Source organism: Lissotriton helveticus, chromosome 8, assembly GCF_964261635.1.
Source record: "Lissotriton helveticus chromosome 8, aLisHel1.1, whole genome shotgun sequence".
NCBI lineage: Eukaryota > Metazoa > Chordata > Amphibia > Caudata > Salamandridae > Lissotriton > Lissotriton helveticus.
This window is the reverse complement of record NC_136069.1, coordinates 1,068,596,353-1,068,607,319: the sequence shown is the minus strand read 5'-3', so window position 1 is coordinate 1,068,607,319 and position 10,967 is coordinate 1,068,596,353. Positions and strand designations below refer to the sequence as shown.

The following is a 10,967-nucleotide window of genomic DNA, read 5'->3' as shown; positions in this document are numbered from 1 at the left end:
CTACCTTATACTTACAACGCACCCTGCCCTTGGGCCTACCATAGGGGTGTCTGATATGAAGAAAAAGGAAAGTTTAGGGACTGGCAAGTGGGTGCACTTGCCCAGTCAGCATGGCAGTAACAGACTGCACACAAGCTCTGCAATTACACACTTTTACAGGCTGCTTCTGTGGGTGGCACAACCAGTGCTGCAAGCCCACTAGCAGCATTTGGATTACTAGCCCTGGGCACTCCTGATGCACTGTACTAGGGTCTGACAGGTAAAGCAAACCAGCCAATCATAGAATCACTAATTCATACATCAGTTTACAATATGGAGCACTTACACTGTGGCACTGGACAGCAGTGGTACAGTGCCCAAAGCATCTAACACCAGCAAAACACATGAGACACCAGCAAAAATGGAAGGGAGACCCATGCCAATGGTGCCAGGTCTAACACTGGCCATCTAAGGAAACCTACCAAACCCACACATTCCTGAAAACTAGACACCCTCAAAAGTCCAGGGAGGTGTGGCTTGCATGGATCCCCAACGTTTTCCTACTCAGAATACCCTGCAAACCTCAAATGTAGCTGAAAAACATCAAATTTTTCTCACATTTCTGTGTGGCAAAGCTGTGGGATCACCGGGCTGACACAAATTGCCTACCACCCAGCGTTTCCCAGGTCTCCTGATAAAAAAAAGGTACGTCAAATGTGTGGGTGGGCCAAGTACCAGAGGCACTGCAAATATATACTGGTACAATGGGAGGAGGGGAGGGGGCTTTAACTAACAAAGACGTTTTCAGAATAATCCCAAATTCTATCTTTCAGTAATGGATGCTAAAAATTGTTGATAGGGTAAGCCTTAATCTTATTGGAAGATTGAAGACATTTTACCTATGATCGAATGAAACGGAAAGCAATCATAACCCCTTTTGGTGATAGCCCTACCAAAATACTATTTGATGAGCAAGTTACTTACCTTTGGTAACAATGTATCTGATAGACATAATCTAGCTAACAGATTCCTTAACTTGAGAATTCTCCCCAAGCTTCAGACTGGATCTGGATTCCTGGCAGTACCTCTGCGCACCAGGGGTACATGGCTTGGCTCAGTAAGATGTCAGCTTTGAATATGACGTCAATGGAGCCCTATAAGTCCCCACCGACACGCACCCCTCTGCTTCTTCTGTAAAACTTTTGACTCAGACGCGGAGACACATAAAAACTGGTTGTAGAACCAGTATGCTAAAAAGGAGGGAAAATCTTAACCAAAACAACGAAAAAGGGGGGAAGAATGTGTATGATAATACCAAGAAGGTCCATAAGGAAAAGCCCAAAAAGTCAATGAAGCACAAGTCATTTGCAACACTGCGCAGAGGCGCATGACACAATATACAAGAGTAATACCTCCTACTCCCCAAACAATTTATACCAAGAGGAAAATGTGGAACTCCCTCCACCATATACCTAGAGAAAATGGGGGGGGGGGGCACACTTCACATAAAGTCAGGAGATCAGACCAGAGGAACTGGAGGACCTCATCACAACAAAAGCAGAAAGGGAAAAGGGGAAACACTCCCATGCCAAAGGTCATAGAATCAGGAAGTAAGTGAACTAAAAACACCAAGAGCAGACCTCAGGGTCATTCGCAGAGCAGGTAGGATGTGCAGGGCGTTAAGGAATCTGCAGCTAGGCTATGTCCCTTCCAGATACATTGTTGCTGAACCGAAGGTAAGTAACTTGTTAATCTCATAGAGACATCTAGATGCAGATTCCTTAACTTGTAAATTAGATACCATAGCCATAATCTCTAGGAGGAGGGTCTACGAACCAATCCCATATAGGTCCATGAGGACCGGCTGACCGAGATTAAGATCTGCCAGACCTCAGCGGGAAAGGATAAGGAAGAGAGAGACCTCTCTTCTAAAGGTGGTAACGACCACAATAAAAATGCAAGCAAGGAATAGGCACCAAGAGTAAGGAGCATGTTTCCTCAGGCATAGTGGTATTGAAGTACAGATGCCCGTTGTAACCCTACTCCAAGGAAGATAGACATGGATCCAGTTAAACGAAAGGCTAATTGCCCCACTGGAATGTGGGTACATGACCACTAGAAGGGGCATAGGAGTCTGCAATGTGTACAATTGAGGACTGAGCCACCAGACCGACTAACCAGAGGATGGCATCCATCTTATGTGAAATAACGTGCCCACTAGAGGAGCTAAAGCAAAGCGCTAAGTGGAAAGAAGGAACTAAGATAAGAAGAAATAGTGTGACAGGAATCAGTCCAAGCACAACAAAATGAATTAAGTCTTTAGCGCCAGGTGGGGAAAAGATACAGAAATAGCACAGGACACTGCCTCTGAGCTACAGCACCTGGCCCAAAGAAGGGGATCAGGCAATCCCGGCAAGGAAATACAGAGTCTGGAAAAAACAGGGGACTAACTCCTACACAAAATCACCTGACAACAGTCAGGATGCCGTATATGAACCCCAAGTACAATAACAACGGGTACAAAAGAAAACATGAGGCACCTGCCCTGATAAGAGCAATAGAGGATTATGCTGCAAAAAGTTGAGCAAGTGGCAACACCATCACTGCCCACCACCGAGGATTCAGGTCCAAGTTTGTGACCAGGGATCTGGTACTCAGTTTTGCAGTATTTCAACAAAAAATATCTCACAGTAAAAAAAGGGCCTATTTTTCGTTTAGTCGATAATTCAGTGGATTAAAATGAATATAATATGCAATTCGTCACTTATAATATTTGAACTTCATTCTGAAACTTGCAGCCCAATTAAAATATGGAGTCGGAGGGTACTTTGAGGTTGTTTAAATGCTCCTGGGAGTTGCACCATATCTTCAAAGACGAATCAGACTTTTCCTTCCTACCATTGTGATATATCATTCAGCTGCAAAAGACACTCAATAAATACAGAATTTGAGGCAGTAAGTTATCATATTAGGTGTAAAAGGTGGGCATCAGTATGACATAATATTTGGTTGACATGTTGAGGCCCAAAATCTCTCAGTGCAGCAACAGTATGCGTGTGGAAAATGTTTAAGTACAAATAGCATTTACTTGCATAATCACACATAGGGGTGCATAGTTACCATTGGTGCTAAGTTTTCAGTATTGTCTTGACACATTTAGGTGCAAAGGCACCCTTGGTGCAACATAAGTTGGACTGTGGGAAGACATTTAGGAGCACCAATAGCTTTTAAGAGGAACAACACATACAGGTGCAAATCATGTTTAGGTGCATGATTCACCTCTGTGAAAATGTAACTGTAGAATATCGCATTGGGGCCCTGATTAATCAATCAATCAAGCAATCAATCATAACACTTGTATAGCGCGCTACTCACCCGGGAGGGTCTCAAGGCGCTTGGGGGAAGGGGTCCGCTACTGCTCGAACAGCCATGTCTTGAGTTGTCTCCTGAAGGCTAGATGGTCTTGGGTCAGCCGAAGGTGGATGGGGAGGGAGTTCCATGTCTTGGCCGCCAGGTAGGAGAAGGATCTGCCTCCAGCGGTGGCTCTTCGGATGCGTGGTACGGCGGCGAGGGCGAGGCTAGTAGATCGTAGCTGGCGGGTGGGCGTGTAGAAGGTCAGGCGGTCGTTAAGGTACTTGGGGCCCAGGTCGTGGAGAGACTTGTGTGCGTGGGTGAGGAGCCTGAACGTGATCCTCTTGTTGACGGGGAGCCAGTGCAGGTCCCTCAGGTGGCCGGAGATGTGGCTGCGTCGGGGGATGTCCAGGATGAGTCGGGCGGAGGCGTTCTGAAAGTGTTGGAGTCTCCTCTGTAGCTTGGCTGTGGTTCCGGCGTAGAGGGTGTTTCCGTAGTCCAGTTGGCTGGTGACGAGTGCCTGGGTGACCGTCTTCCTGGTTTCGGTCGGGATCCATCGGAAGATCTTGCGGAGCATGCGAAGGGTGTGAAAGCATGATGAGGAGACGGCGTTGACTTGTCTGGTCATCGAGAGGGAGGAGTCCAGGATGAAGCCCAGGTTGCGTGCGTGGTCTGTTGGCTTGGCAGTGGTGCCCAGGGCGGGGGGCCACCAGGAGTCGTCCCAGGCGGAGGGCGATGGTCCCAGGATGAGGACTTCCGTCTTGTCTGAGTTCAGTTTCAGGCGTCTGTTTTTCATCCACTCGGCGACGTCTTTCATCCCTTCGTGTAGGCTGGTTCTGGCGGTGTCGGGGTCTCTGGTGAGGGAGAGGATCAGCTGGGTGTCGTCGGCGTAGGAGATGATGTTGAGGTTGTGTTGGCGTGCGATGGCTGCAAGGGGTCTCATGTAGACGTTGAAGAGGGTGGGGCTGTGTGATGATCCTTGTGGTACGCCGCAGATGACTTCGGTGGCCTCGAATCGAAACGGGGGGAGGCGGACTCTCTGTGTTCTTCCGGCGAGGAACGAGATGATCCATTCCAGTGCCTTCTCTTGGATGCCGATGTTGCTGAGGCGTTGAACTAGGGTGCGGTGGCAGACAGTGTCGAACGCTGCAGAGAGGTCCAGGAGGATGAGGGCCGCAGTTTCCCCGTTGTGGAGCAGGGCTCGGATGTCGTCGGTGGCTGCGATGAGGGCGGTCTCGGTGCTGTGGTTGGCTCTGAAACCGGACTGCGAGGGATCGAGGGATCCGTTCGTCTCGAGGAAGGCGGCCAGCTGTCTGTTGACGATCTTCTCGATGACTTTAGCAGGAAAAGGGAGGAGTGAGATGGGGCGGAAGTTCTTGAGGTCGGTGGGGTCCGCTGTTGGTTTCTTCAGTAGGGCGCTGAGCTTGGCATGCTTCCAGCTCTCTGGGAAGGTGGCGGTGTTGAAGGAGGTGTTGATGATGTTCCGGAGTTGGGGTGCGATGGTGGAGTCGGCCTTGTTGAAGACGTGGTGGGGGCAGGGGTCGGTCGGAGATCCGGAGTGGATGGTGTTCATCGTGCGGGCTGTGTCTTCGGTGGTCACCGTGGTCCAGGTGCAGAGGGTGGCGGTGGGGGGTGTTGGTTCGACGGTTGGGTGCGTGGATGGTGCGCCGAAGCTGTTGTGGATGTCAGCGATCTTGCGGTGGAAGAACGAGGCGAGAGAGTCGCAGAGATCTTGTGATGGAGTGATGTCGTTGTTGCCGGTGCTGGGGTTGGAGAACTCCTTGACGATGCTGAAGAGTTCCTTGTTGTCGTGGGCGTTGTTGTCCAGTCGTTCCTTCAGTGATTTCTTCTTGGTGGTGCGGATAAGCTGGTGGTGCTTGCGGGTGGCGTGTTTGTCAGTGGTCTGGTCGAGGAGCCAGGCTTTCTCGAGGGTGCGGCAGGTCTTCTTGGAGTCCTTGAGTTCGTCGGTGAACTAGGAGGCCTTCTTGCTTCTAGGTCTGCTGGGAGGGTTCTTCAGTGGTGCGAGGTCGTCGGCGCAGGCGGTCAGCCACTGTGTGAAGTTGCGGGCTGCTTCGTCGGGGTCCGTTGTGCTGGCGGGTGGGTTCTGGCTGAGGGAGGTGGTGAGCTGGTGGGCGGTGATCTTGCTCCAGCTCCTGTGAGGAACCTGTTGCGGGGGATCAACATTTGACACAGCACTACGCAGCAAAACAATGCGCTCTATCTATCAAAATATGGTGTATTCCTGCTCTCTTCTTGCGCTGGTGCATTAGTGGCTGCTTATGGCCAAGGCCGGCAACTTTGAGCCTGGTGCAAGGGTGCCAGGCAAGATTGTTTTTGTGCATGAAGGAACACCTTCCTGCATAAAACAATCCTTAGATGTTTTTTCCAGTTTCTAAATGTGCTGCAGAACGCCACACACTTAGAAATAGGAAACAATGAAGAGAAATAAAGATATTTCACCTTGTTCCGCCTCTGCTGGGAAGGTGTATCATTTTGATGCATTCCCAAGTTTACCAGTTTTGGTAAATCTGGGCTTGCACCAAAATACATGGGTGGATGCCTGGGAACAGCCATACTTCACCCATGTAATACCTTCCTTGCTTAGAGTAAAACACGGAAGCGACTTGCGCGGTCTTGCATTAATCCAGATTTACCAAGCCACACATGGGCCACAGGTGGCCTTACGTGGATTGGTAAAAATTAATAAAGGCATAAAGGAGTCTCGAGCTCAACTCTGGACAAAGGGTGTCTCAGAGAGAGAGAGCAGCACTTAAAGTCCAATGTGCAAAAGCGCTGACTGAATGTTCTCAGGGTTCCCGGAAAAATCCAGCCTTAGGTGGCCCCATTGATGGAAGATGCCCTGTGCCACCTCTCACACAACTGCCATTCATGTTCCACTAAATGCCTGTGGCTAAATTTGTCAACATTAGCGTTAAAAGATCCCTGCAGGTGATCTACCACCAAGGAAATACCTTGGTGGTCCAGCCACTTCCAGAGGCTCAGAGCCTCATGACACAGGGCCCAAAACCCCCTTGTCATGTTTGTTGCCGTACCATATGGTGGTGGTGGTGTTCGTAAGCACTGCACCAACCTTCCTTTGTGGCGAGCATGAAGGCCTTCAATGCCAAGTGAATCTCCCTCACAAAAATGTATGTGAGTTCAAGCCTCTGCCGGCGACCAGAGGCCTCTAATCTCCACCTCTCCTAGATGACCTCCCAAACCAAACGGTGATGCATCCATGACCACTCTCCACTCTGGGTGGGGTAAGGAGAGACACCTGCCACTGGCCTAATTGTGGTTCAGTAGCCATCGCTGCAGACCTTTTGCAGTCACCCCCGAAATCTAGATACAATCCAATAGACTCGCCTGGAGGTCCCACCGACTGTGTCACCTGATGTGTTTGGCCTGCAGGACACTTGAGGCCAACTACCCCAAGATCCTTTGAGTCATCAACTTCAGCCTGTCATGGCATCAAGTCTTCTTATGTTTGGCAATGTAAAATTTGGCCTCACAGTCCTAGGTGCCCTCCGGGCTAATTTGGGTGCAACGTAGCACGCAGTGGAGTTGTCTTTGACCACAGGCGCCACAAACAGACTTTGTGATGGTCAGTTGCAGACATCTGTTTGAGGCAGTCCCTATAAGGTTTAATTCCTGTTGTTTTAGGAGAGGACATTTTCCTCTGCATGCGCAATAATCAGTCAAAAGACCAAGGAGAAGCTTTGGGTCTGCATCCGGAGGCTTGGAAAGAAAGGAACTGATGTCAACTTGTATGGGTGGTGCTTATATATGGCTCCGCTTTTAAGTTCTAGAGAGGAACAACATTGCCTCAGAGCTGCACAACACTATCTACCGGAATGCAGAAGTCCTGCTTTAAAATTTCTGGATCCAGTCTGATGTCTGGAGAATATTAGACATGGTGAGAAATCTGCAGGTAGAAGTATCCATTGGAAAAGGATATATTAACAAACGAGTATGGCTTGAAAAGTAGAAGTGATTATTACAGTGAAGAAGAATGGCCCAAAAACAAGAGCCACTAGAGAGAATAAAAAGGCAATAATGTCAAAATTGTGGTAGTGTTAGTAAAATTAGTACAAACAACAGAGGCTAGTAAAAGTCAATTCCATAGAACAATTTATTTGCTTTCCACAACCCAAAGAGTTTATTCAAATTGGCTACTGCCAAACGCATATGTGAGAACTAAATTATACCCGTACATATATTCCAATAATCCGAACAATATTGTGAAAGAAACAAAACAGTTTGAAATCTATTGATATGCAAGACCATAAACATTTCGGGGACCAGATTACATGTGTGGTAGTCGGAAACTGGCCATTAGTGTTTTACCCACTTTTTATAGTGAATTAGATACACCAAATATTTCACTGGCGTACTATAGCATAGTTCGAGCACCTCCTGCTTTTCAAAAGTGACTTTCTGTTGCCAAAGTGCAACTCTTACAATGTAATGTGCAAAAAAGACCCAGTCACACTTCAATCTAAATTAATTATTTGTATGCAAAGTTGCTACTCTTTTGAGGAATAAAGCATCAAAAACACGAGTTGCGATTGGCATACAAATAAATGATATGCTTAGTGTAACTCTTCGTGAGTTACTCAACAGATATTTGTACTTCAGCATTTGGACGCACAATGGGGCAGATTTACAAGCCCCTTGCGCCACTTTTGCATCACTTTTCCAATGTTAAAAGTGACGCAACAGTGGCGCAAGAGGCTTGCAAATCTGCCCCAATATATGCTGCCATTAATTAGGGCTTGTGTAAAATGAAGCACTTCTAATTCAGTGCAATACAAATGGACGTAAACCACAGCCATTAAACTCAGCGCCAGGTTTTGTTATCTGCTTGTAGCTTTTCATGTGCAACCCCACCACAGCATGGACGCAAGAGGTACGTAGGTAAAGGCAGTAAAAGGGACATCCAATCTTATATTACTCCCTCAACTATTCCTCAAATGGAATGTGAATAAAATATAGAGCTGTACAGTGCTTTAACCCCTTCCATGCTGATGACGGCCCCCGTCCGTCATGCATCATGGTGGGCGTGTGCTGATGACGGCTGGGGGCCGTCATGATCCCGCCCACTCAATAAAACGGCCGAACAGGCGCAGAATTGCGGCCACGCCCAAGGGGTTAAATAGGCTGGTACTCACAGGTACTGAGTACCAGAACTTCTTATTTTTATCACTCTGAGTACCTGCACTTCTCTACTTCCAAGGAGAGTACTGGTACTCATGAAACGGTATGCGCATTGGCTGACATGTCTCTGACAGCCAAGGCACTTCTGTAGCTGCGACTGGTGAGCTGAGCCCCAGGCTGAACTATTCAGCGTGGGCTCATTTGCATAACGTCCAGTGTTCACCATCACACTGTGTTGCAAACACAGGAATCGAGGCAGCCCGGTGACAGCGCAATTAAGAAAGCCAAGGAAGGTAACGAGGTTAAAATGGCTTTAATCGTACCTGATTCTTTAGTGTGAGTGTCTGCTTATGGTTCTCTGTGTGCCTGTGGGCGTTTTTATGTGAGGAAAAAAGGGAGAGAAAGGGTGGGGGAATCGAGACACTCTTGGGAGGTATATTAAAGGAAATGAATGGAATGCTTTGTGGGTGTACGTCGGCTTGTTTCTTTCTGTGGGTGTGCACATTCGAGAATATATAGTATTGTGCTAAGCAACAACATATAACAGTATGGAAACTGCAAATATTATAAAACAATGAAATGTTAAAACATCACTACATTTGGCTTTTGTTTTGTGTAACAAGATAATCTGTTTTGTTTATAGAAACGCATTTCTCATGTGTTTTAGTATGTGCTGCAACTTGTACTGAAGTCAATAAGTATCAGCATGTATTGCTCTTAGCCCCGCCCACTCGTCCCATTTAAATGAGTACCTGCACTATTTTTCCCATTTACAGCACTGGAGCTGTACCATCAATCAGGTGTCCACCGAAAAACGGCCCTGATAGAATCTTGCACAGCACAGCAGTCACAAACATGAAACTCAACAGGTTTGCGCATGCCCACAGACAGCGCAGCCTGAAAGGACGCACTCATTTTGTTTTCGAACTGCACCACCCAGAGCGCAGGCGTCAATCACAGAGTTAATACATTAATGCCACGGCTAACTTGCTGCTCCTGTTTGCAGGCGAAGAGCAGGATGACGGTATGGCTTATAGACCTGCTTCCTCTGATTTTCTTTGGCAGTTTTCCTGGACGACGAGACCCGGTCCCGAGGGCTGAATAGGTGTACCTGCAGGAGACGGGCGTCGTGGGCGATGTGCCAAATGCGCCGTCCCCTCCCTCCCGCGGTCTATGGGGTGGATTTTCATCCCTGGTGAAGTGCTTTTTATTTTTTGTCTCTAAACTTTAGAGACAGGAGGTGTGTGCGTCCTACCTTCAGGTGGTGAAGCCCGCCCCCCTTGTTTTTTGCACTTCACAGACTTTTTAACTTTCAAGTCCTCTGGTTGGGTGGGCCTTAGAGTGCCCATACCGCCGAGGTTTACACTCTAGGTCCTGACGAATGCCAGGTTAATTATACCACACCGGCTGAAACATGTTCATGTTGACCATTCACGTTGTCACTTAATGTTAGTGGGAGTAGACCATTCAATTAGTTGGCCCTACTCACCATCACATTTTTTAACTTTGTCCTTGATGATCTTTGATTAAATTAATTTTTTGATACATACAAGGCAATTTTAAGTCACCACTTCACACTATTCACGTAATTTTTCACATAGCCCTCCCACCCTCACAAGACCAGCTCCGCAGTAATTCTGGCGTCGCAGCACACCGGGGTGACATTCGGTCACACCCGGTGGGGCCCGATGATGAAGCAAGTCACCGACCAGGTCGGTGAGTGAGGGCTTTCCTAACAAACTAAATGGGCTTTGTTGGTTCCTTGTGCTCTGTGCTTTTTTCCACCTCAAACAGAACAGGAACACTCTTTTGTTGTTGATGTCTGAGAGTTTTCCTGGTTGCCCACACATTTTACTGCCGATTCATTACATACATTTGTTCTTCAATGTTCAGCGATCACATAATTTAAAAAATAATAACCTACACTTTAACAGAAAACATTTGAAAGAAGACAAGTACAATAGCGTCCACATGTTCGATTAGGAACCATGATACTAACATAAACAAAGTATAACAAAACAAAACATTGACTGTAAACCACGTTGACCCAGTGCACTGAATTTTGATTAATAGAGCTCATTTTACAAAAGGGCGAGACAAAAAAAATAAAACAATGTCCTTATTCATAGTTCCATTATTCTTTTATAACCAACATTGAGGTTTTCGGAGAGTGTGGAAACGTCAGTTGTGCAAATCACTGTAGGGTCCAGGCGTGCGCATTCGGTGCTAAAGTTCATCACGCTTCAGAGCTGCAAGCAACCAGAGAAAGGTTTCCGTTAATGTATGACCATTCTTCAGCATACATATAATGACAAGAACATAATGTAAACGATTACAGCGCGTTGTATGACAATGAAATATTTGAAATGCTTGACTCAAAAACCTGATGAATAAAAAAAAATGTATACAAGGAAAACAAAAGCATTGGCAAAGCCAATTAATTCTCCTTGAGTTTGCGGTGTTCGCCCTAAGTCAGCAGT

General features: G+C 47.2%; 1 protein-coding gene across 2 annotated transcripts in view; it reads right to left on the bottom strand.

The window, feature by feature from the left end:
• Nucleotides 1-7,444: 7,444 nt before the first annotated feature.
• Nucleotides 7,445-10,967, bottom strand: part of UGGT2 (UDP-glucose glycoprotein glucosyltransferase 2) — a 1,586,510-nt gene continuing 1,582,987 nt past the window's right edge. For both annotated transcript variants that reach the window (XM_078657956.1, XM_078657957.1), the window contains one exon: nucleotides 7,445-10,736. In XM_078657956.1, coding sequence (XP_078514082.1) covers nucleotides 10,714-10,736 — 23 coding nt within the window. In that variant the 3' untranslated portion in view covers nucleotides 7,445-10,713. The remainder of the gene's footprint in view (nucleotides 10,737-10,967) is intronic.